This window comes from Amia ocellicauda, chromosome 11 (genome assembly GCF_036373705.1).
Source record: "Amia ocellicauda isolate fAmiCal2 chromosome 11, fAmiCal2.hap1, whole genome shotgun sequence".
Taxonomy (NCBI): domain Eukaryota; kingdom Metazoa; phylum Chordata; class Actinopteri; order Amiiformes; family Amiidae; genus Amia; species Amia ocellicauda.
The window spans coordinates 4,972,780-4,999,360 of record NC_089860.1 but is presented as its reverse complement, the minus strand read 5'-3'; the positions used below and the strand labels follow the sequence as shown (position 1 = coordinate 4,999,360).

Sequence of the window (26,581 nt, the reverse complement as noted above, 5' to 3'; positions counted from 1 at the left end):
GACTGTTAGCACTTTAGTGGCACCGTGTGGACAAAATCAAAGATGGAGCACACTGTTTAAATTCAACAAGATTTACATAACTCTTCTGTGCTACTCAGAATCAGAGTCTGAGAAAGTGAGATGAGATGCATGAGATGTTCTGTGCCTTGTGAGACTGATAGGTAATGGCAGCAGATATTGCTATTTCTTCCGTTGGTGCTTGCATGCTTGTAAATGGCACCAGGGGGACTTCAACAGTGGGAAGTGTTGGCAAGAGAGCTTCCACATGATTAAGCAAAATCATTGTTTTTGTGTTTTCCGGAATTCGATTTCTCTGTGCTCTCGTTCATTGGTGGGCTTACGTAAGCACACTTGTGTTGGGTTGCATTGTTTGAATGCACTGTTGCTATTCACATCCAATGGGTCATCTGCTTTTTCACCGACATGATTGTGCCTTGTTCAAGTCTGATTGCTGTGTTCTGATACAATAAGTTTGAAACTGATTTCTACCCAGGGTTTGGCAGGGAGGGGTCAGAAATATATAAGTTGTGATTGAGTTCAAATCATGTACCTCGCCTTAGCTGAGCTAGGCTACTAAAATTGCAATTGTCCAATCATGCTGTACTCTCACTGTGCCACATAGCATGGCAACATAACATATATTAAGAAGCAACTTCATGGTCATACATTAAATGGCAAATGCCAGTCAGTCAGTTTTATGAGCTATGATTAGACTGATGTTTTGTTTACAGTGTGCTGAAGCTTGAGAAACACAGTGACCTAACTTGGCTTGGGCATGTTAATCAATTGAGTTTGATAAGTATTCTAGGACAGAACTGTGATTAATACTGGCTGTTTTTTTTTCCCTTCGTTTTTTTTAATACTGTGGTTTCTGAAGAATACTGAGCAAGTGTTGCTTCAACTATAACCTGTCTATAATATACTAGATCAACCTATTGAATACTGACGTGTTTGGGTCTTCTCCATTGTATTCTTAGTATTGTGTCCCATGTGTAATATCACTGTGCCCAGGCAGTACCCTGTGTAATCCCATTGCTTTTTACAGATGATGTACACAACTACTAATGGAGACGAAATACTCCACTCAGACTGCCACATTTTAGATATATTGACTGTGTAAAGATTCATGCAGTCGTTGCTGGAGACTTGTATTACAACCCTATTATTATGGCTGAAGATAATCATAGGGAGCTCTCAGTAGCTCTAACATGGTTCAGTCTGGTCTTACTTCCTTTCACTAGTGAATCCTTAATAAACTTAAGCTGTATCTTAAGTTTATGAAATACAGTACATACACTGTTTTCAAATGAAGAACTTCTAGGAAAGGGAGTCTTCAATACAAATACCCCAGCAATTGTCGGAGCAGAACTGAGCTGTTTAATGGGTAAATTAAGCTCATTCTAATATGTCTTCTATTCCTATTGTATTCCCTTTCATGTGTAGATAAGATGTTAGTACTAGTTGTGCAAAGATGCTTGGATCTCTGATCTAATGATCTTCCCAGGAAGTGTAAAATTACTACAGTATTCTGAGATGCTTTTGCAGTGAGCAATGCAATCAGTCACAGAGTACACAACCCAGCCCCCGCCTCCCCACTCCCCAGTGGGGCAGATTCCAATTAGATGGCCCATCACCAAGCGTGAATGCAACCTTTTCCACATCTTTGCGTCATCAGCCTCAGAGAAAACGCTAAACAATTATGCTGTTTTTTCAGAGTGGCATAGAAGGGCCCACTTCTGCTGAACTCCAGGTGGCTGCATGTAAAAGCCTGGAAAATCCTCCATTGAGTGCCATGATTTCTTTCTTCTAAAGCCTCTGATTGCTTAGCATTGCAGAGGCAAAGAAAACACCTGCTGCCTCCAGACTGTTCCTCCATGCCCAGGCCACAGGGAGATTTCTATGCAATCATTCAGTGATATATCAACCCACACTAGCTGCTGTTAATTCATTGGTGAAATGGGGCCTGCTGTTTTAAAATGAGTGGGCAGCATGCACATTACAAATATTGCAACACCAGGCACAAAAAGGAGTAGTCGAAAATGCATCATGTTGGAAACCTTATCCCTGTACACCACATGGGACTTGACATAGCAGAAATTTCAGGAGGCTGGTATTGACATCACTCCACGTAAACTGAACATTTCCAAAACTCCATTACACTGCATTCAGACATTTTAAGAACAAAGGGAGAGAGATAGGCACTGAGATCCGGAAGATCTGACTATAACAGGCAGCTGGTACAGTAGACAAAGCAGGTTCAAGCTTTTAACCTTAGTTATATGAGAAACTGTCCTCAGGGGCCCAGAGACAAATGTTCCACCTGCTGTTGCTTCAAACTCTTAAAACCTGAAATGAGTAAGACTCTATCAACACGTATGCTAAAATTAAGCCCTTGTTTTTCACACAGCCCAGATTTGATATATTGAAGTGCGGAAATTGCACCCATGAGCAGGAAACAGTAGCATGGCAACAGCACCATTTGGCTTCTCTACCCAGAATGCTGTGCATTTGAAGTGTGAAGATAAAGCACATGATGGGGAAGGAAAGGACTTTACCAAAAAGACGTTTTCACTTCTATTTGTTCCTAAGAAATTCACACCAGGATATTTCAACCGTATCTCAGGTCTTCCATGTTTTTCTTGGCTCTAAAACTGGCATTCCCTCTGGCTGCTGGGTAATTATAACCCACACAATGTGGAGAAGAAGAGAACAATCGTTTCAATCAATCATAAAAGTATACAAAATTTACAAAATATTTTTTTTCCAGCTCTTTTGAAATCTGTGTATGCATTCTGACATTACAGTGATTGCAATAGCACTCCCCTTTTTGTAGACATTAGGAGTTGTGGCAAACACACATTGAATTTAAAGTAGGACCCATAATAGTCACAGTTCCCTAGCCCTGACCCTCTTTCCCCACTAGAGGCCACCAATGTTCCCTCGCCTTTTCCTGCTCCCTTCACTGCTTTCCTTTTCTCTCTCTGTCAATTAACATTCCTCCACACCCTTGTGCACTTCTGTTCCTGTCCTTTGTTCTCATTGGTCCTGCTCTTGTTTTCCCAGTTCCTGCTCCCTGTCTTAAACCCCTCACTGCCCTCACTCAGGGCGAAGTCTTGTCAGCATTGTCTACGATTCTAAGCCTTTGCTCCTTTGCTCCTTTGCTCCTTTGCTCCTTTGCTCCTTTGCTCCTTTGCTCCTTTGCTCCTTTGCTCCTTTGCTCCTTTGCTCCTTTGCTCCTTTGCTCCTTTGCTCCTTTGCGATTCCGTCTCGCCTCTGCTAGTCTGTCTGCCTGTTCCCACGACCATTGCTTTTTACCTCGACCACGTCTTTGCCTAGCCCCTTTGTCTTGTCTGCCCACTCTACGTGAACTGCACATGGGTCCTAACTCCCTAAGCTCTGCGGTCCTCCCCGAGGCAACCCTGACAAGTACATAGTAGAACCATTTTCACTTCCCATTTTATTTAGTGCAAAAATACAAAAATGTATGTGAAATTATTCCACAAAATAATTTGATCCTTTATGCAGTATTCCCAGTATTTCAGTTTCTGCCAGCCATTTCAATGTCCTGTGTCGCTTTAGCTGAAAATTATTTTCCTGATATATAAATTTTCCTGGTGTATAAATATTCGAATGCACCTGTTCGTTTACAATCAACAGCTTTACTCCTGAGAAACAGTAGAGAAATAGTTAATCTCACATCTGTTCTGACCTCTCCTGTCTGAGGGAGTTACACTCGGGTTACTAGAACACAAGGGAAACAAATGATCACTATATTTTACCAAAAGTGAAGAGAATGTGGAAACAAATTTTGTTGCCTGTCTTCGGTTGTTAATTCCAGCCAAGATAAATTATGTACAAATTATGTACCCTTCTTAGGGTGGTTGTGATGAGTTCTGTGAGTTCAGAAAAATATGCTGATGTTGCTTATAAAATTGGAATTTCAGAACCCAAAAAAGGTAATGAATCTAATCAAGCAAATCTTTAGTTTAAGTGAAAACTAGCTGAGAGATCAACTGGATACAGGGCCAAACATATTAATAGCTAGCAGACCTTTATGTGGTTAAAGGACAGTTCTCCAGTGGAAAAAAAAGGCAGCTGCTGCTATTGGAGTGTGTTTTCTTTACTCATCTCAGCCACACGTAGACAGAACAGGTGTTTTCTTTCAACACTTCTTTTTCAAATAGAAAGCAGAAGCTTTTCCTTCCCTAGGGTTGTGCACGATTCGTAAAACCAGCCTTAGAATACAATTATCACATTCCTGCCAGAGACGCCACACATGCTAATTAATGTATGCATACAGGATGGGGAAGGGGGAGGGGGAGATGGAGGGGCATGCATCCCTAAAATATAAAAGGAGAAGCTAGTTGATATTTCAGTTTTTGAAGGCACCCATATTCTATTCCAGGATTACTGCATTAGCAATTATCTCGTCTTCTGTTTTGTATGCCTTTTGTGCTTGAGTCCGTTTCGAAGATTGATTTCTCATGAACATTCATCTCGTTTGATTTAGTTCACTGGGACTCAGTTCATGCTGACTCAACAAGAGCTATGATGGCTTTATAGAACTCGCAGCTCACAGTAAAGAACGATCAGTCACATGCAGTGTTTCCAAATGCCTCAGTTTCCATACCAGGGATATTTATCCTTTTTTAATTATCTCTCGGAAGGAAAGTACTGTATTAAAACACTATAGTTATGTGCCATACTGCACAAAAGCACAATGGTTGAGGCAGTCTAAAAACAATTAGTAAATATGTGCTCTGAAAAATTGTTAGGGTATTTTTTCCAGTAAGATCACAAAATGAAGCTTCTGTTTTCTACGGCAGTGTAGATATATTTTTAAATGACCTGAGCTGACTACTGGTTGCCAAATGACAATGACAATATTTTAATTTCCTTAGATTTTTCAAATTGACTGTAGAGGTGTCTGTTTGGCTTCTACTAACTGTCTGTGAGTGAAACTGATGTGCCTGCAGCTAGTGTAGAATAATCTGTTGGGAATTAGCCTCTACATAGAGCCATTGCTCTTATGAAGATAAGCCAGTACCACACACTGCTGGATAAACTGCAAAAACTGCAATATTTTTGCTGAATAAGCAGAATTAATGACATTAATTAATGGCATTTGGCATTATATAACACTTGTACCGTCTCATTTTGAAATATCAATGTACAGGGGCTTTTACGTGTCCCATTCAAATAAATGTATTATGAAAATTGTACTCTGTAGTGTAGCTAAATGTGGTCTACATACTCATAAGACCCTGAGGAACAAACTACCATGGACAGCTACAGTACACACCAGAGGGTGGCCCAGTGTGACCACTTGTTGTGTGCATAATGACATGTGTGGTAGGTATGGTACACAGCTGCATGAAGCTGTTCAGTGTTAAAGATGACCATATGATGTTACAGTGCACACGTTTCAATATACAATTGTTGTTTTTTTCTCAAATAGTCCAATTTATCTTTATAATTCATATTTTACATTTTTCATAGTTTTCCGTTATCTCAAACTGTTCAAATGTGACCTGGACTGCAAGAGTCTGAACAACGATCTGGCAGAGACCTGTGAATTATGCCCTGAAGGTCTGCAGCTAACTCAGGAAGACTTCCATTATTTAATTTAGTGCATTTACACTTGCCCTAGTTCCTAATGGTACAATTGCATTATTAATCATAATCCATAATACTTGCCATAACAAGCAGCACTGTCAGCAGCTGGTTTGACAGGAAGTGTATTGGGTCAAGGCTGCAGTACAGGCACAATAGTGTTAACCCTTAATATCGCAAAGTTAACACTAGTTCGAATCTCAGAAACCCCAGCATCACATATGGAGGCCTGGTAAATTGATATAATATATTTTTGTCAAACCTGTTAAATATATCTGGCATATTTCACACTTGGTACATAAGTGTTCAGTATCATAAGTGAAATCTCAGCATCAAGATGTGTGTATGTATATATATATACTCAGCAAAAAAATCCAACAGGTCACGTGCTCAGTGGGACTGAGATCCGGGCTCTTCGCTGGCCATGGCAGAAAACTGACATTACTGTCTTTCAGGAAATCACGTCCAGCGAAGGTGGGTTTGTGCCGGTGATGGTAAGGACCTGCCTTACAACAGGCCTACAAGCCCTCAGTCCAGCCTCTCTCAGCCTATTGCAGACAGTCTGACCACTGGTGTAACTCAGGCAGTTGTTGTTGCCATCCTGTACCTGTCCCGCATGTGTGATATTCGGATGTACCGATCCTGTGCAGGTGTTGTTACACGTGGTCTGCCACTGTGAGGACAATCAGCTGTCCTTCCTGTCTCCCTGTAGCGCTGTCTTAGGCGTCTCACAGTACGGACATTGCAATTTATTGCCCTGGCCACATCTGCAGTCCTCATGCCTCCTTGCAGCATGCCTAAGGCATGTTCACGCCGATGAGCAGGGACCCTGGGCATCTTTCTTTTGGTGTTTTTCAGAGTCAGTAGAAAGGTCTCTTTAGTGTCCTAAGTTTTTATAACTGTGACCTTAATTGCCTACCTTCTGTAAGCTGTTACTGTCTTAATGACCGTTCCACAGGTGCGTGTTCATTAATTGTTTATGGTTCATTGAACAAGCATTGGAAACATTGTTGAAACCCTTTACAATAAAGATCTGTAAAGTTAGTTGGATTTAAAAAAAATTATCTTTAAAATAGTGTCCTGAAAAAGGGATTTATTTTTTTGCTGAGTATATGTATATGTGTGTGTGTATGTGTGTATATATATATATATATGTGTGTGTGTGTGTGTGTGTGTATGTGTTTGTACCATTAAGCAGTGTATGTCTAGTTTGCCACATTTATCCGCCCCTCTCCTAGAAAAGGTCCTGCAGTGTTTGCATGTGTGCATGTTACTATGATAAATGAATTGCCTCTATAGCATATTGAAATCATTGATACAATTAGAGCATCGATCACATTTTGTCACTTTTCCAGGATTTTCAGCTCCAGTGGTTGGATTTCACAAATCGAAACCACGGTGCATCTTTCTGAACAACTTAAACAGAACACTGCCTCTCAGCTTGTTGTTATTTATTTATTTTATTTCTTGACTTGAGGTTCGCCCTGCTCTGTCTGTCAAAGGCAGTGACAGGGGTTTACACAAGCATATTCCTGGAACACTGGAAGGCAGATGCTTCCAGGAAAATAGGGGATCTGTCACGGAAATATTATAGATTGGTTGTGGTTACCCTTGAGGGGAGAACTGGTTCATTACTGTGTGTTCTATCCTGGCTTGCAGTGTTGTAATTATCTGAGGATAATATTGTTTTAAATTAAGTCTGAACCAATACAAAGGAATTATTTCTCCTCAGTTGTTTTCAATGGATTCCACTGCAATTATATCACAACAACAACAGAAAGGGATCAAAGTATTTACCCATAATAGTGTGCATGTGTTTCTGAAAGCTATTTTGAAACCCCTTCAGAGACAATTTACTGAAAGTGTAAAATGTTCTTGGTTAAGAGAACGTAAATAATATTAGAACAATGTATGTGTCTCCAGTTATTCAGTTATGTGCAGAACAGTCCCTTGATAGGTTTAGGTTTTAAAATATGCTCTAAAAATAAACCTTGGTCTTTTTAGCCCTTCAGTTAAGGAATTGAGCAAGTTTTGGACAATTGTTGATTGTAATTTAATTGTTGACAGATTCTTTGTTTTCTTTATGCCTTTTGCTCCTGCCCATTTTCTGTGTTTATTGTAACTGTAACTGTAACTGAGTTATGGCAGTGGTGAGGGGGCATACAAGGAGCTCTGCCATTGGTGGGAACGAGTATGCCTCACTTTAGACATTGGTTGTCTTTCTAGAAAAGGGGCTGACATCATTAGTGTAGTGATTATGGCCCTCTCTCCAGTCATTACCACTAAGACAAAAGAACAGGGGGGGCCCTGTTCATGTTCCCCTCAGTGTACAGGAGCAGCTCAGCTTCTCTCTGTCTCTCAGCCCCACTGACGTTCAGAGGAGTTTTTTTTCTAGGTCACAAGAGTCTTTTCATGAATATTGAAAGAGTCGGCTTAAAAGATAATTATTTATAGAGCAGCGAGGGGTTGCAGCGCGTTTCCCATCTCTCCCTCTCTCCTTATCCCTCCTTTTCCTCTCCTCTCTGCACTGGGGCTCTTGCCAAATTCAATGGGTGCCTCACAAAGCACAGAATGAACTAATCGCTGACAAAACACCCCAAATGGGAAAGGTCACTACAGCAGAGCAAGCAGAGAGAAAGTGTGCCTTAGTATGCAGCTCAGTGGGTGGCTTAAATGGCCATGATTTTACCTGTATATTCCTTTAATTTTGTGTGGAATCTGTTTTCAGCAGCTTAACAGCTGAAAGTATTGTATTTGAAACTCAGAATGTATGTTTCCATATTGTCATAAACAAATCTGATTATCACAATCAGTGAATCTTGCAGTATTGCTGAGCTCCAGGTTAATGGATGGTCAGTGTTTTAACAGACTATAATTCTAATTTGGAAGCTCTGAACTCTGAACTTTTTAGCAGAGAAGCGAGGCTTGAATTTGGGCATTGGGCTCTTGTAAAAGCCTTTCCGTTATCTATCCAGGAAGAATCTGAACCCAACTGCAGCCGCCCTTGGGAGTTTGTTCCCCTCACTTCTGCTTTGGTTTTTAGAACAGATACCTGTTTACCATGTTTTTGTAAGAGCTATGTAGGGCATGGAATGTTTACCATTGTGGCTTTTTAAATAATTTATGGGGGAAAGGGGCCTCTGAATTCGGAATGAATTCGGAATTCGGGTTAGTTCTGCTAGTTTTGTTCCTTCAAATATTCAAAACATGTTGACAGGACGATTCAGTAATAAAGCTCAAAGGATGTACATGGAGTGGCCACTGGAGATTTTGGTTCCTGTTTTTGTTTTTTGTAGAATATTCCTTTAGGGGTAAACAGCAGTGTGCTCCTTCATTAAAGGTCTAATTTATCATTAAGTGAGTTTGGCATACACACACACACACACACACGCACACACTCACACTGGGGTCAGAGAGACAGACAGATACTGAGACACTCACATACACATTTTTTCCAGCTATATTAGTAGGGACTTCATGTTGATTTTCACTCACTATTTTTATTTTGTCTTCAGTCAAAAAAATCATTGTGTGGATATTTTCACACATTTTCTCCCCACATGTATGGTTATGTCCACATGCACACATACATACAAAAAGCACATACTGCACAGCTGTTCTGTTCATTCATTCATCCCTTGTCTTGCATGAAGTAAGTAAAAGCACAGTTTGACATTTCCTATAAGTATGCCTCTGAGGCTCTTATCTTCTTGGGATATAAAACACAGTCCAGTCGGCTTTTTCCCAGGGTTGAATAGTACTGAGAACCACAGTGCTGATATGCAATTCCATATACTTCCTGAAAATGACCAATACCAAACTTCTAAAAGGTACCATTAATTTTACACTTGATGGCATTTCTTCAAATCAGTGCAATTTAGGCTACTCTCTAGTTTATGGTACACAGTTACTCTGTTAATCTGTAACCTGATGGTAGTACTAATGAGTATTTAAAAACAAAAAGTACAATCTTTCCAAATGTTTGAAAATTAAAAATTGCACAGTTCAATTTCCAGTTGTGTAAACTAAAGTCTTAACAACATTTGTCAATCAATAATTATGATTATTTTCTAAGGTCACTTTTGCAGCTTCACTGGAGTCTGATGTAAAATCTGCTGTCACTTTCTCATTTGCTTCTCTTAATTATCGATCTTCATCCAGGCTTTTTTTTTTTAGGAAAGGGTCGCTTTTTTCATTGCACTCTTAACATCCCATTACAGACTGTCAGTTCTAACAAGCCCTCTCCATAGAAGGCTAATGTCCTCTTCACCTTCATACAGACGATTGCGCTGAAGATCCTGTGTAATTCAAAGCTCCCTTCTCTCCTGTATCTGAGGTTCTCGGCTCTGACCCCCTGCTGTAATATAATGCTGTTATCAATTCCTTTATCTCACCATTCTGCTTCTATCTGAACTGTTCCCTTGCTAAGCTTCTCTCGAAAACTCGAAAATATGGGGGGGGGAGCATCAACGCTCTACTGAGTCGGATCTCATTAATGTCACCTCCCACCTTTTTTCTCTCTCTTTCTCAAGGGCAACAGGGAAATAGCAGCTGAGGCTGTTCTGTGTACAATGTTAATAACTTCAATGCGATATTTGACAGATCTGCACATACTGGAAATGGCTGAATCAGTAAAGACCTCCACTAACAGTTTGGGCCCTGTAGGTCAAGAGGTTGCTATTTTTAATCCGTGCTGTATAATTATTAGCCAAGTTAGGATTTCCAATTAATGGGGCATCCAGCCTTACTGCTAATGTACATACTTTGCAAGATCTAGTTCTGGACAAACAGAGCTGTTTTTGAATCAAGGTAACTTGGTGTGACTGACCCAGAGGCATATTTACACAGACTGTATTTTTGACATGTAGGCCTATGTTGCATTAGGAAGGGAAGTTCTGGAGGAAAACAAACCCCCAACAATCTGTTGCTGGGAATACCTGTCAGAAACCTTGTCCAAATTGAACCGACAACACTAAGACACGCACACCTTGTTAGCTGCAATCTGTATGAGAGGAAGGAGGGTTCTGCTGGCAATCTGGGGAAACAGTGACTCACAAGATTCAGTTTTTGTGTAGATAATTTTTTTTACCATGTCTGTCAACTGAGTTCAGGTGTTCTGTGTGCCATATGTTAAAAAGCAGGCTGGTTTGAGATTACATATACTTCAGAGCAAACCTGTAGATAATGCATTGTTTTTCTACAACAGGTGATTTTTCTCTCTAAATTAATACAGACATGGAAAAAAGAGACAGGTTGAAGATATTTTTTAATCAGTATGCTACTAGGTCTTGCACAGCCCTGTGAATTCCATTAGTTGGCTGAGCATGTAACTACATGAACAGTAAAGCCCAATTCATCCTTTACTCAGTGTTTCCAATTCATTCTCAAAATCATTCCCGTCTCAGTCATCCCTGCAATCTACACATTAACTCAGATTTAAGCACATTTATAGGAGATTAACTGAAGCTTGTTGTCATATCCCAAAGTCTCAAAGGTTGTCTTAATATGATACCAAAACAACCTGTATTTGTGTGTGGAAGTGCACTACTTTGGTCGTGAAGTACACCAAAACTCCTAGGTAGCTGGTGCTTTCAAATTTACAGGGGGGTTATCGAAGCATTTGAGATTGAGAATGATTTGCACAGCACATTTCTGTAGCTAGACAACCTGTGGCACGGAAATCCGTAATTTTTCAAAATTGAAACCCGAATGTATGGATTTATTCAGATTGAGGAAATTTCCAGAAACTGGAAGTAAAAGCTTTTCTGTCAGTATATAGGTAGAGTACACCTCTATTTGTATATATATGCCTTTATATAGAAATCTGATCATCCCACATTTTGTTTGTGCCTTTTGCTAACTCAAATACTCTGTGTTCTGTCTTTCCTACAGGGCCTTATATACATATGAAGACAACACCAATGACTTGATGCTGGCATCCACAGGAGGTAGGCACTGTCTTCCTGTTTTGTTCTTATTGTTCTCTGGCCGCATTGTTTTCATCAGCAAGCACAGTTTCCTCAGAAATCCTCTCGCTTTTGTCTTGTGAAAAGTCACTAATGAAATGTAGGCAACAAACCCTGTAATTTAACAATAACTATCCCTTAATGGAAATTTAAAGCGTGCATGAAGCCTGTATTTATCCATATTGAAGCCACTATTAAAGCTGACAGTCACTGTAGTGGTTCTGGATAATGTTTTTTGCCATTGAGGTGCCAATATTTGCTTTACAGCTTTTGATATTTTTAACCTTGCAAAGAGCAACAACCCAAAAAAATAAAAGATGTTCAACAGTGAGCACAACTAGTGTATTATGATTTAATTAGCCTAAAGTAATAGTAGTACTTAGTAGATTAAAGTAATAGTAGTATTCGCTAACTAGTAATTACTTGACACAGTAATTACTTGGCACACTGCTGAATTACAATTAATAGTAGCTGAGTATCTTTTTTCTGTTGGTTTACTATCTCTATTGTTATGTATTTGCATTTGCATATACTGGCATTTCTGTTTAAGCTCTAAAGACTTCCTCTTTCACTTCCTCTGTGTATTCCAAGGACAACAGATTCAGAATTGATCTGTATTAGTCTAGGTGAGCTACAGGGTATTTTGAAGGATTTTGATCTAATCCAGGGCCTTGAGTAAATTATTGGACTCAGTTATTAGAATAAATTGTTGAAAACAAGCATTTGTTCCAGGTATTTGTAGCGACTGGGGGATTTAGAGAGTCCTATATAGCCTTGGGGGTGTTTCTATGAGAAGGGAATGACCTACCCCTGACATAATGTGCAGATTAGCAGCAGAAGCCATTAAGACAAAGCAGACAAAATCAAATACAATAAGTCATAGTTGCCTCAATTGTGTCCAATTTGCTTTGATTACATCCTGAAACTGAAGATAATCTATAGATTATCCTTTATAGAAAACTGAATCCTTATTAGGAGATGGTATGCTTGTTATCAGGATTACATGGATTTAAGCTTCCCCCTGCCATGTAACACATTTTTTAGGTGTGAATTTGTGTTTTTTTCTCGAAATGGGGGAGGCCACTCTTAACTGGGGTGCAGGGAATGAGCAGGACAGAAGAGAGAGAGATGAGACATACTATGGAAGGGACTTGAACAGTGAAGTCATCTAAGGGTGTATGTTTTTTTGTATGCATTTTCTGACATTACAGCACATTCTTGTTGGAAGTGGTGAATTTGATAATGCATTTGCTTATCTAGTACTGGTTCTCCTGTATTGAGCTGGAGTTGATAATCCTGTCTGCTTCCCAACAGCAGAATAGAGAATGAAGTGCACATGATTTGTATGCTTCACTAATAGCATGACCAATATCATTGCACACACCAGGTGATCTAAAAAACTTAATATCAAATAATGATTTGGACAATGTATCAAATCACATCTCATTTACTGGTATTAATCAGTTGCTAATTCAAAAGTGTATCCCAAACCTTTGGGATTTGCCATGTAATTGACTGTGATTTCATGTCTCTCTCTCTCTCTCTCAATTCAATTCAAGGTGCTTTATTGACATGACAAACACATTTGTATTGTCAAAGCAATTGAACATACATACATATATGGAAAATAAACAATATAATTATAAATCACAATACTTTATAAGATGTGTTAAAGTACAGAAAAACAAAATAAAATAAAATATAAATTACCTTTTATACATAGAAAGAAAGAAAATAGATTTACTATTTACAGATTACTTTCTGATTTGTTTTCAAACACAGAAATACAAGGACATACATTACAAACGAGAATTTACACTTCCTCTATAGCCGGTGCTCGTGTGTCACTGTGCCCCTCAGGCTGTGTCAGGCGGCAACATATTGGGCAGCCAGGGGACTGTGTGTCCCTCCCCCAGGAGGACTGACAGTTTTCCTTTATACATTTTATCAAAGATTGGGTGGGCATTTATTATTTTGTAAAGAATGTGTCCCTTATCTGGGCATATTTATTGCAGAGCAGGAGGAACTGCATCTCAGTCTCGACTTCTCCTGTCTCGCAGTGACCACAGCACCGCTCCTCTCTGGGCAGCCAGCTCTGCCTGTGTCAGCCCGTCTCTATGGCCAGGCTGTAGTCACTGAAACTGTACTTGGTCAAGATCTGTCTCTGCTTCGTATCTCTGACAGTGAAGAGATACTCCGCCTAGGTGTATTCTTTGTTTAGGGCCCGATAGCAATCCAGTTTACTTTGGGATTTAGTTTCTGTGTTCCAATGTTCCAGATAGGAGGTTTTAGTTTGTTCAGTAGGTTGTTTGACTCTAATGGGCAGCTGGGGAGCAGTGCTGGTCTGAGGCTGGGTGGTGTTAGTGGGGTTAGGGGCAGTGAGCCTCAGGGCCAGCTGACTGAGGGGGCTCTTTCTTGGGCTCAGCTCTTGGGCTCTCAGGCCTTGTGTTGCAGTGACTCTGGGGGACTTGTCTGGCGATGCATCCAGAATTTCAGTGCTCTCTTCTGGATGGGGATGAGCAGTGGGTAGCGGTCCAGTTCGGCCCTGCATGCAAGATTGGGGGTGTTTCTCTGCACCTGTAAGATGTTTTTGCAAACTCTTGTTTGTCTCATTTAGTGTAGTCCTGCTCACTGAGTGGAGCCCATATCTCATTGCTGTACAGCGCAACAGGCTGAATGACATTGTCCAAGATCTTGGTCCAGATTCTAATGTTTATTTTATATAGTTTTCTTTTGATAGCATAGAACGCTCTTCTGGCTTTCTCTTTTATTGCTTTCACTGCCAAGACAAAGCTCCCTGATGCACTGATCTTCATTCCAAGGTAATCGTAGCTCAGGGTGTGTTCTAGGGTGGTGTTGTCTAGATTGAAGCGGTATCTGCTCTCCTGACAGCTGGGCTTTTTTTGGAAGATCATTATTTTGGTATTTTTCTTGTTTACTGCAAGGGCCCAGGTCTGGCAGTACTGCTGCTGTTCTGTGGGCGACAGCAGCACCAGGTCATCTGCGTAGAGCAGGAATTTGATCTCCTCATAGGGTGAGGCCAGGAGCTGCAGACTGCCCCAACACTGTGACCAAGTCAGTAGACATTGAACAGTGTTGGACTCAGACTGCAGCCCTGTCTCACCCCACGCTCGAGTGAAGAATTCTGTCCTTTTGTAGCCAATCCTTATTCTGCACTTTCTGTGTACATTGATTTTATTACATCATAAACTTTACCCCCTACACCACTTTGAAGTAATCTATAATATAGTCCTTTATGACAAATGGAATCAAAAGCTTTTCTGAAGTCAATGAAACAGGCAAATATTTTTCCTTTGCTTTTTTGTTTTACATGTTTGTCTAGGGTGTGTAGGGTGTAAATATGATCATTAGTGCAGTGTTTTGGGAGGAAGCCAATCTGACTCTTACTTTGGACACTGTGCTCAGTAAGAAGGCCAGTATCCAGGTGTTAATTATACTGCAGAACACCTTCCCCAGGTTACTGCTCACACAGATGCCCAGGTAGTTGTTGACGTCAAATTTGCCTCCATGTATATATTGGGGTGATCAGCCCCTGGTTCCAGATGTCAGGGAAGCAGCCTGATCGCAGAACTAGGTTGAATAATTTAAGCACAGCTTCCTGCAACACTGGGCTGCTGTGTTTGAGCATCTCAGGGCTGATGCTATCCAGTCCACAAGCCTTCTTGGGTTTGAGTGTCTGGAGTTTGCCAATTAGCTCTTGCAGGGAAATTGTGCTGTCAGTTGAAAGTCAGTTGTGTTTTGGTGTCTTTAATTGATTGTTCTAAGAGTTTAAGTTTTTCTTATTAATTTGGTTATGATCTTGAGTTAGATTTCTTTCTCGGATGTCTGTATAGAGGTCTGCAAAATAGTTTTTCCAAATTGTTCCATTTTGAAATGATGGCTCTTGTTTTTCTGTTGTGTTTAGATTATTCCACATTTCCCAGAACTGGATGTGATTGGACTGGACTAGAGTTTTCTATGTCTAAAAGGGTTCTGTTTGTGTGTTGTAGTGTTTTCTGTCTGATAGTGTGTTTATAGTGTTTTACTGTTTCACAGTACCTTAAGCGTAAATCTGGGTTGTGTGGTTGATGATGTTTCTGTCTGGTGAGATTTATTTCTTAAATCTGTCCGTACTTTTTGCATTCGTCATCAAACCATTTCTCAGTGTGTCTGTGTTTTTTCTGTTGTTGTTTTTTTTGGTTGGTTTTAATTTTGCCATTATAGAAGCCTGATCAAAAATTGTGTTGATGTGTGCAACTGCCAGATTTAGTCCTGTCACATGTAGTTGGTAGTGTGTGTTTAGGAAGGTGTTAATTAAGTTAGTAATTTTGGTTGCACTAGTTGCTTTATTAAAGTCCTCTGTGCTGTTTGGAGCCCATCTGTATGATTGCTTGAGGTCGTACAGCTCACAGAGCTGTGATAGTATGTGGTGACTGTGGCCTGATCTTTTCAGGAACACAGTGATTTGATTATGATCAGAGAGGGGGGCTTGTGGCCTGACAGTGAAAGCGTTTGGGGTCCATGTCAGTGAGGGCGTAGTCGACTACACTAGTCCCAAGAGCTGAGCAATACGTGAACCTCCCTAAAGAGTCCCCTATGATCCTGCCATTAAGGATGTACAGGCCCCAGGGCCTGACAGAGATGCAGTAAATCTCGCCTGTTCTTGTTGACAGCCCAGTCGCGGTTGTTCCTCTGGGCTGTGGTGGGGGTGAGGCACAGAGGGGCCTGCCCAAACACATGGCTGTTTCCCTGTGTGCCGATGCAGTTGGGCTCGGTGCATGTCCGGGCATTGAAATCCCCACAGAGCAGCACATGGGCCTGGCTCTCTCAAATGGGCTGGATATAGCTGGGGGGTGAGAAGTCGGCAGGGGGGTCGTGTCAGGCGTGGTGTTCTCTGCCCGGGGGGACATCATCTTTGTCAGGGGTGGTGTGTTCGGGGTCCATGTCCTCGGCGTTGGTGTCGGCCTGGTGTGCTCTCTCTTTCTCTGCCTCTTCCTTAAGCTGGGGCAACGCCATCTTCAAAGGCGTCCAGGCTGGCCTCGCTCCCCTGGACCAGCACAGTCCCAGTCCCGGTACACATTGATAGTGAGGACTGTGCTGTGGGGGTCCATGTCCTCCGGCATGCTGATCTGCCTGCCTCTGCCAATGCCTCTCTTGCAGAGACCTCTTGCAGTACCTCTTGCAGAGAGCTGTGTGCCAGGCCTGCCTGTGTGGTGTGTAGATCAGGTTGCTCTGGACCCTCTTAGGTGGATTTTGGTTGTTTTTCTTTATTATTTTCTCCTTATTTTATAGATTTTTGTTGGTTTTGAATATAATTCCATATATTGATCTCTGATGTTGCTTATTTCAAATGAATAATTCATTTCACCAAGAAATAACACAACTATATTTTTTAGGAGCTCATCTTGCTAGTGACTGCTCTCTCTCCCTCTCTCTCTCTCTCTCCAGCGGGGGGATTGCCAGAGATCACAGTGTGTTTTGACAACACTCGGGTCATGTATGGCTTCTGCAGTATCAAGGAGGCCACCTCTGCTTTGCCACGTTACATCCTCATCAACTGGGTGAGTGAATAGTGCCCACACTGTGTTGTAAAGGAAGGTGCAACTGCAAGCCTTTTTCTCATTGCTAGACATCAGCTGTTTGCTTCTGGGGAAGATGAATATGTTATATCTTACTAATTCACCTCTTCATAAAATGCAGCTTATTATAGGAACAAACTAAAAAGGTTGAATACAATTTTCCATGTAACATGTTTATTTATCTTGAGTGTCAATCTACATATAGTGTACAGGAGTGCTAAATATATTCTAAAAGTCCATGGCATTTATCTTGGGAATGTGGCATAATTAAATTTAATTCAGATTATACTTAATAATTATAATGATTTTGACCTAATGTGAAGATCTGATTTTTCATAAATGGGAAATACAATTTTAAAAAGGTATTTAATGAAAAATATGTTCACAATATGACTTGAAAATCAAGGCATGAACAGGTGTTCCAGTGTATATGTATCAAAACCTCATGCTCTCTTCTCAGATCTTCAAGCTTTGATTACTGCTTTAGTGGATCTTTTAATAAAACTGTGTTTCAACACATGAGTCTGCTTACAGTTCATATTAAAAGCTGCAGGAATGAAAGTCTAAGCTATATCTCTCTGAATCCAACCAGCATTTATATGGATCCCTAATGTACAGTCTCCACTACAGAAATCGACACATTCAGAAGCAGCAACATTAGCTAATTATGAAACAAAAGTCTTATTACAGGAGTTAATTAGAGTATTGTGGGAGTTAACCATAAAGACCTCAACAACAGTAGAAACAAATAAAATATATATATACAGTAGCTCAAAATAGCTTATTTTTAGTGGTGAATATATAGACAAAAAGGATGTAATTAATGTGTTAATGTGTTAGCGTGATTGTTCTGTACTTTTAAATTATGCCAGTAGTGCAACTGACTAAACCTTGTTAGACACTTTTTGAAAAATGCTTTTACACAATGATGATCTTTAGTCAGAATTTTTGCATTTAATTAAATAGGCAAATAATTAAAAGTAATAATAATAATAATAAGAAGAAGAAGAAGAAGAAGAAGAAGAAGAAGAAGAAGAAGAAGAATCTTGCTGCTGAAGACATTTCTCAAAAAACTGTACATAATGCAACGCTAAATTGGACATTTAACACAACATGGCTGCCATGCCACATATCAAACAGGTCTGAAACTCACCCCATATGAACATACTTTAGCCCTCTACCCTTGTAGCAATTTTGATTACTTTTTGTGTAACACTTATAAACTTTTCAAATGTTTCAAAGTTTTTGCATGGAAAACATACACCTTTTCCTTGCGTGTAATTTGACTGGCTTGTGGTGACCAAGTTTTTCGAAGCAGCTACTTGCCTTTTACAGATCTGGAATTATTTTGTAGAATAATGAAAAAAAACATCATAAAATAAAAATATATAATAATAATCATAACCAAAACTATATATGTCCAGAACCTTTAGTTCTAGGCCACCTAAATATATACTTTATGCAAGTCAGTAAAGACAAGAAGTGCACATACAAATTATGCCACTATCTACCATCTCTACTGGAAATATAATTGTTTAACCCTGGTATTCAGTTTACATTACCTGTGTTTCAAGACGTGCTTAATTCTCCTAATTTTAAAGAGGATAAAAACATGATTGAGTTTGTAGCAGTCAATCGAGTACCGTTAAGTATTTGCTGTAGGATATTTGTATGTGTTTTATAACATAATCTTCAGCTGAGTATAGTCTCTCGGTGGCAGTGTGTGGGCCGATTTTTTTTTTTTCTTAGTTCGAATGGCACGGTGATGGACCCTTGCTTGTGCGTTGCCGTGGTAACACCTGCCCGCTCTCTTTCTCAGGTTGGTGAAGATGTGGCTGATGCCAGGAAGTGTGCGTGTGCAAGTCACGTGGCCACGATCGCGGAGTTTTTCCAGGTCAGTGTTTCCAAGGTAACAGTACATCTTATCCCACTTACTCTGTAAAGTAGGAGGCTTTGGCATAACTTTTAATCAGAGAGTGTATGGAATTGTTGAAAATCTAGTTTATACTAATGTCATTATTGCCAGATTTATGTCATATAGCAACTGATTTGAGTTGATATATCTGTTTATCTATCTCTCTCTCTCTCTCCCTCTATCTGCAATATATATGTACATGTAATAATTGTTTTACTTCTTTATTAAACATAAAGAGTCCTGTCATACATAAATGAGCATGACTTATGATCTATGACACAACATCAGGCATAACATAAGAGTAGACCCCACAAGATGCAGTAACTTTGCCTGTGCACATCATGCAGAGACCCTTCCCAATTCCCAATACTGGGATTGCTTATTTTATGGTGAGAAAAATAATTAAATTCATATACATAACATAGCTGATTCAGGAGAGAATTCAATTACTGTCATTCTGCTGTGAATTAGAATTCAGGCATATGATTATTGAACATTAATAATTTCAAGGAACCTGTATGTTGCCAAATGACAATGCCCCAGAGCTGCTGAATGGAATAAGCCCATATCAATATCCAAGGGCCTGTAATATGTTGTGAAGTGTGTTTGTGTGCAACTAATGCAGTACTCTTTATGTCATTATGTAAAAATAAGAAACACACACTATATATTTTCGTATCTGTAAGTAGGAGAAATTAGGAGAAATTTCCCTCTTTTGTAATATTGCCATGGTTTTGAAACCTGCACATCAGTTGTATAAAGCATATAGGAACTGTCAGCTTGGTTTAAATCTGGCATAAGAAATGGAATGGAATTAATTAATCAAATTGAGGAGAACTGTATTATTATTTTTTCCCTGGTGTGTGCAGCTGTTGTGTTGGTTTTACTTTTTCATTGCCCCTGTAATACAAATGTTTTCGCAAAAGCCACTATTATGTCTCAGACAATACAAAAGGAAAGACTTTAGCAAGGCAACAATTTATCTATTATTTGCTTTTCACTATGTTACCAAGTCACGATAAGCTCAGTGTAGTGTGTATTCAAACTAGAACCTTGTAGATGCATAATTCAGAAAGGTTAGGATATGGTTTAAGCACAGCATGTCTGTATAAATAGGCTATTGAATGAGTCAAGCAGAACTTTGCAGAACTCTCTCTGAATCTCTGTAAAGTGCCAAAAGATATCTCTTGTACTTTCTGAAGAGCGAGTCTTGAAGGCTGAAGGCTTGTTACTGTGTTAAGGCTGTTTGAGTCAGTATCTAAACTAAGTTTTTAATTCCCTTTCTGTTTTTGTTGCAGGTGCTTCATCTACAGTACATAATTGCTTGGCTTTTCTTCCAACCTCCCAAACCCTCCCCCCTCAAGATTTAGTCACTATCTTTGTTTAATACTTGGATATATATCTTCATCAGTTTTGTTACTGCCACCTCTGCATTCAAATCAAATCAAGGTTTTAGCTTAATGTCTCTAATCCTATAATGGATTATGTCTGTTTTTTTTGTTTTTTTTGTTTCAGTTTTAATAATCTAGTAGCACTGGGTTTGAAAAAACACACGATGCATGTTGCAGGTTTTTAAAAAAGACTGTAAACCTAGTGACATGGGATTCCTTGCAGTGTAGCTAAAGTTCTTGTCTAAGTGCATTCATCACTGAGACTCTTCTCTAAATTATCTTTCATAACTTTCATTATCATTTCATGGCATGGCCTGCTCTCTAAATTAACTGTTCAGACTCATTCAGAGATCTCAAAACAAGGGCCAATCTAGAATGCACCAACAGAACGAAAATCCCAGAACACCGAAAAATCACCTGAGGTGGGCGAGGTGGGGGAGTTTGAACACTCTTCCAAGTCAAGGGGAGTGATGTCACTGTACCAGGCTTATATGCACAATGAACCCTGTAACATAAACTCACAGTAAACCCTGGAATGCCCCAACTACATTCTAGGCCCATTTTCTGCCCTCAAAATGTACATACCTCCCCTCCTTGCCATCCCACCCAAGAACAGACGGCAGTTTCTTTCAGTTATTTTCACTTTAATGCTTTCCTGTTGCCTTTTCCTGCACAGTATGTGAAAACATGGTGGTAAATCTACATTCCTCTGTCTATATCCACAGCAGACATTTTAGAGATGTCTTTCATGAAACCCTTCTCACTGATGCACAGAAACCCACAGGACTATATGGCACTTATTTATGGATCCCTCTTTTGACCAGCCAACAGACCCGACCAGTTGGCCACCTTGATTTTACTAGGAGCACGTTGGTGATATGTAAGGCCTAAATATGTCCTTGCTAATCTCAGCATTGACCTGCCTCCTTCTGCAGGGAGTCGACGTTATCATCAACGCCAGCAGTATTGAGGACATCGACCCCTCAGCCATTGGTCAGAGGTTGACCAATGGGATGGGCCCTGTAGCCAGTCCAGTGCTCAGCCGACTGCGAATGAGGGATGAGGAGCAGACGGAATCCGTGGTAGGTGTCTCTTAAGGAGGAGGATAAAAGAGGGGGGCAGAGGGGACTATCAACAAACCCATCATCTCATCACTCAATTATTAGAAAAAATCCAAAGGACTCTGCTCACCATAATGTCTCCTATAATCAAAAGGAAACGGATAAATCCACGCTTCACATAAATATTTTTAATTGTTGTATTTTCTTGTGTGAACGAACACTTGAAATGATGGGTCTACCCTAACATTTTCCTCAGATTCAATTTGAAACCCGACAACCCGGTGTTTTTGAAAGATTTCAGTCAAATCAATAACAATTGGCAGCAAAAACAATTACATAATGTCAAATGCATTTCCCTGTGTGAACAATCAGGTCATTAGATCCTCCTTTGTCCTGCACCAAAGTGTATATGCACTTACAACCCTTACCTCACTTAGCATGGTAAGCCAAATAAGTCATTTGCAGATATCTCTAAATGATTCAGAGATATCTCTAAATAAACAGGAAGTAATTTGCAGTTGTCTTTAAATGATTTGCAGATATCTCAAAAAGTTTTGCAGATATGTCTAAATGATTTAAAGATATCTGAAAATCATTTAAAGATATCTCTAAATTTACTTTTAAATAAGATCTCTAAATGATTTGCAGGTATCATTAAATTATGTAGAGATATCTTTAAATATTTGAAAATATATTTAAATGAATTAAATATATCTCTAAATGGTAATTGGGCCTGCGATACATCCTGCCCCAAATGCCTGGATGACAGTGTGCACTTGGGAAGCCTTTCACTAATAACCGCTCAATTTCCTCTCTGAACAGGGTACTTGCTATCAGAAGACAAATGCAGAGATTGAAATGAAAAAAATCAATCGCGAGGAGTTCTGGGAACAAGCCAAGGTACAAATTCGATTTCTGACTCATATTGCTGTAGGTCTCTTGCCTTGGACAAGGCAGTGTGATGTGGGGGAAATAAATATTTGGACTCATGACAGGTGGCAAGGCTAGCCCTAAGAAACTGTTGCCATAGAGATATTAAGTTAATTAAATTAAATTATATATATATATATATATATATATATATATATATTATATATATTTTTTTTTAGTTTTTCCTGAGAGTCACAAAGTGTTTTATTTTTCATATAGCAGTCCTTCTGATCCACCCTTCAAATATCCCATATCTAATCAGCAGTATTAAATTGCAACATGACCTTTACTGTCCAGCATTCCATGATGTCCTTTAATGATTTCTACAAGTAAAAGAATATAGAAATAACAGATAGACATATAGATTGATTTTAAAAAAAAAAGAAATACTTGTGAATTAGATGGGGCAGCACAGTGGTGCGGTGGTTAGCACCACTGCCTCATAGCTTCAGGGGTCCTGGGTTCAGGTCCTGGGTTTGAGTCCTGGCTCAGCATGCCTGTCTGTGTGGAGTTTGCATGTTTCCTCTGGGCACTCCAGTTTCCTCCCACTGTTAGGTTAATTGGCTATGCTAAATTGCTGTGTGTGTGTGTTGCCCAGCGGTGGCCTGGTGTCTTGTCCTGGGTGTATGCCTGCCAGAATTGGCTCCAGCTTCCCCACAACCCTCCCCAGGATGAGTGGTTTTGAAAATGGATGGATGGATTGTGAATTAGGTCACATAGTAGATAACAGGCAAGCCTAGAAACACAACCATCAAGTTGGACCAAAAGATATCCTTTGCTGTGAAACTATAAACCTTAATTTATGTTATGCTGAGGAGAGTTCTTAGTTTACTATTTCCTGATATATTCAAACTTCTGAACTTGAAAGACAATCCAGCAAGACTGAGGGAGGGTGCAGTCTTTAGAGTTTGTATGTGGTGTCAGTGTTGTGTGGGAAGAGGTAGTTAAAGTTCGGGACTGTGGAAAACATTAAGTATTTTTTTTCTCCTCCTTGACTTCTCCACTGGAGCCCCTTGTGTCTACATCATTTAAGTTTTTGTGTTCCATCTTAAGGATTCCTTCTTACTTCTCCCACACTGAATGTACTTTCAGCCTGCTGTAAGGTTGGCTATCTGTAATGAGGCCTACAGAAATGAGCAGTCCACTGTGACACACAGTAACCAGATGGAAAGGGGTTTGCTGGCAGAAAAAAAAAAAAAAATCCTCAAAAACTTCAATGCGATTTCTCCATTATTTTAAAAGCCACTGTACATGTTAACCCCCCATCCCCCAGATCTTGGATATTTGCTTATCAATGTTTCAGAAACAGTAGCAAATGGATTAAAACCATTTGGCATAGCAGTGGGAATGGAATTTCTGTGCACATTGGTGTTTTAAATAACTTTTGTTGCCTATTGTTGCAAGAACAAGGCACACCAAGATGTGATGCCCATGTCTATTCAGGGGAATGCTATTGTCCGTCAAAAAATGAAAAAGACAATGTAACAGCAAACAAACCAAAATGCTTATGTACATAATTGTGGTATGATACATATGAAGGCACAGTCTCATGAGCAAAAATGTTTGCCAGAAAATATAAACATTTACATAAATACATAAAAATGGACGGATATCAATGTCAATACACAGCAAAAACTAAAACAAAAAGAGATGTGTTCTGTTTCTGACTTCTACACTGCTATATTCTTTGTATGTCTCTCTGCAGACAAAGTTACACTTAAACTCTGCTCTATTTTAGTAGTCCTCTGTAGACGTGATAAACCATTTTCTCTTGAGATTGTGAACTCCACAAGAACTCAACACAGTGGACACGCAGGCCAGAGTGACCCAATCCTAAATAATTCAGTCTGTATCGGCAGTTTAAAGATGTCCTTATTGATTTTGTAACATTAGTAGTTTCCTTCAAAGTGGAAAAAACACACACACACAAAAACAGTGTGACAATAATAGGGGGTGGGGGGATTTCCACCCTTCTGTTAAAGCAGTTATTTGTGATTAGGTTACTATACATAAGTATTTTGTTGTGACACTCTTGTGACATTTTTCAATTATATCTTTTCACTTTGTTGAACATGGCACACTATGAAAAGGCTAGTTAATTCAAAACAGTTAAGCTAAAATTTGGCCTGCCATTCCATAGAAATCAAACTTTATGCTTTTCTCTCGGGCAGAAGCAATGCTCAACAAACACTGAACAGATATAATAGTTACACAAATCTGATTTAAAGAATGTTAATTATGAGACCAGAGGAATTATTGGTATAACCTTGCCTCAAAGGAAGGATGTGAATACTCTAGGCCGACAACTGAACTGCCCCTCTGTTTCTTGCATTGCTGACAGCGTGAGGAGGAGCTGCGCAAGGAAGAAGAGCGGAGGAAGGCAGCAGAAGAGAGGCAGCGATTTGAAGAGGAACGCATGGAGCAGGAGCGCAAGGAGCAGGAGGAGCGGGAGAGGAGGTACCGCGAGAGAGAGCAGCAGATCGAGGAGCACAGGTGAACCTACTCACCCACGCGCCAGCTCAATTCAAATCTTTGGTGCAAGTAAAACTAGAGGCGCACTGGCCCTCAAGGGACTGGATTTGAACTAAGGTGTCATTTCCTTTATCACAATGGCTTTAGGCAAGATCGCACAGCCATGTGAAACCTCGTCACTCTGGGTCAGACTTACGAAAGTGCATGGTCATCTTATGTATTTCCAATGCACTTCTTCTATATTTGCACTGCTTTTTTGCTTCATTTCTGAGATTTTGCTGTGTTAACACTGTGCATTTTGGCGCTAATCTACCTCAATTTACCATAAAATGCATCTGTAACACTTTAAAATAAGGTAGTGTGAATCTTCATGAATTAATATATGAACACCACAGGATTAAAACATCACTACCTCATGCACATCATGCTTATGATGTGAGCCCTCACCCTAACCCTGTTATACATGTGATTAACGTAAGAATTCAGATGTAGTGCATGTGTTCATGTGTTAATCCTGTGGTATTCATATATTAGTTCATGAGGGATCACACCACCTTGTTTTAAAGTGTGACCAATGTACACTATCACACATTGTCAAAATGTACCATGCTGAATCATGCTATTATCTTATGATAAAAATAAACAATAATAAAAAACTAAAATTTAAAATCAAAGAAAGCATTGTAAAAGCAAGGGGGGTGTATTTGAAATAAGAACATTAAAATCATGGTTAAAGTATAAACTTACAGGCATAGTAAATTGTTCTAAGCTTTGGCATTGCTCTTTAACATGCCTGTTTACATAGGTTGTGGGGTTTCTCACTGCAGTGATTTTTTGTATGTTTGTTTTGGTTCCGTTTGCACCTCTTTGTTCTGGACAGGAGGAAGCTGCAGAGCCAGGAGGCAGAAGAAGCCAAAGAAAGGACGAGAGACACGTCCCTTTTTGTAAGTGAACATTCCTATTTATCTTGGGAGCAGACTAAACTTTGACTTCTAAGAAGGCAAACAAAAAACTAAAACAATTCTCCAGCCTTGATAAGCTAGCTTCCTCTACAGTCGAAACAATTTGTTCTGCTACTTGTGTTTTGAATTCTGTGGAACCCTGCCACAGCCTGAGATGGATCTGATATTGAAAGTCGTCGCTAAGTCACTAACGTATTGTCAGGAATAGTCAGAGAGTGAGACCTATATCATTGCTTAATCACTGTAATTTACAGAGCAAGTGTTGCTGGTCCATTGTATTGGCAATCCATGACTTACTTAATTTCTCTGAAATGTACATTATTGCTGCTCATTCTAATGAAAAATTGCCACTTTCATGCAAACATCTAGCCTAATGTATCATCAAAATCAGTTGTTCATTTCAAGTTACTTTAGTAGGAGTATAACACTTACAAATAGCTGAAGAAACACAGTGTGTAAATATATGAAGCTTGTATGTATGTTTTAACCAACAGAGACATATTCTTGAAGGTGTTTTGTTGTTGTAGTTATTGTTAATCTGTGGCAGTTGTGGAATTAAATTGATCCTTGTCTCTCTCTATCATTTTTATCAAATGTGTTACAAATTTAGCTTCAAAAACCAAACATCACACAGCAAACAGCACACAGTCCAGCCAGGCTCATCCTTGATTGATTCTGTGATTCCCTTTGGC

At 39.7% G+C, this 26,581-nt stretch overlaps 1 protein-coding gene across 6 annotated transcripts in view; it reads left to right on the top strand.

Annotated features, from left to right (window-relative positions):
- Positions 1-26,581, top strand: part of dbn1 (drebrin 1) — a 110,687-nt gene that overhangs the window by 65,023 nt on the left and 19,083 nt on the right. For 2 of the 6 annotated variants that reach the window (XM_066716423.1, XM_066716422.1), the window contains exons 2-8: positions 11,506-11,561; positions 17,028-17,140; positions 18,978-19,067; positions 21,400-21,546; positions 22,348-22,425; positions 24,797-24,948; positions 25,808-25,871. In XM_066716423.1, coding sequence (XP_066572520.1) covers positions 11,506-11,561; positions 17,028-17,140; positions 18,978-19,067; positions 21,400-21,546; positions 22,348-22,425; positions 24,797-24,948; positions 25,808-25,871 — 700 coding nt within the window. The remainder of the gene's footprint in view (positions 1-11,505; positions 11,562-17,027; positions 17,141-18,977; positions 19,068-21,399; positions 21,547-22,347; positions 22,426-24,796; positions 24,949-25,807; positions 25,872-26,581) is intronic. The other 4 variants (XM_066716419.1, XM_066716421.1, XM_066716420.1 and 1 more) reach the window with 4 other exon arrangements.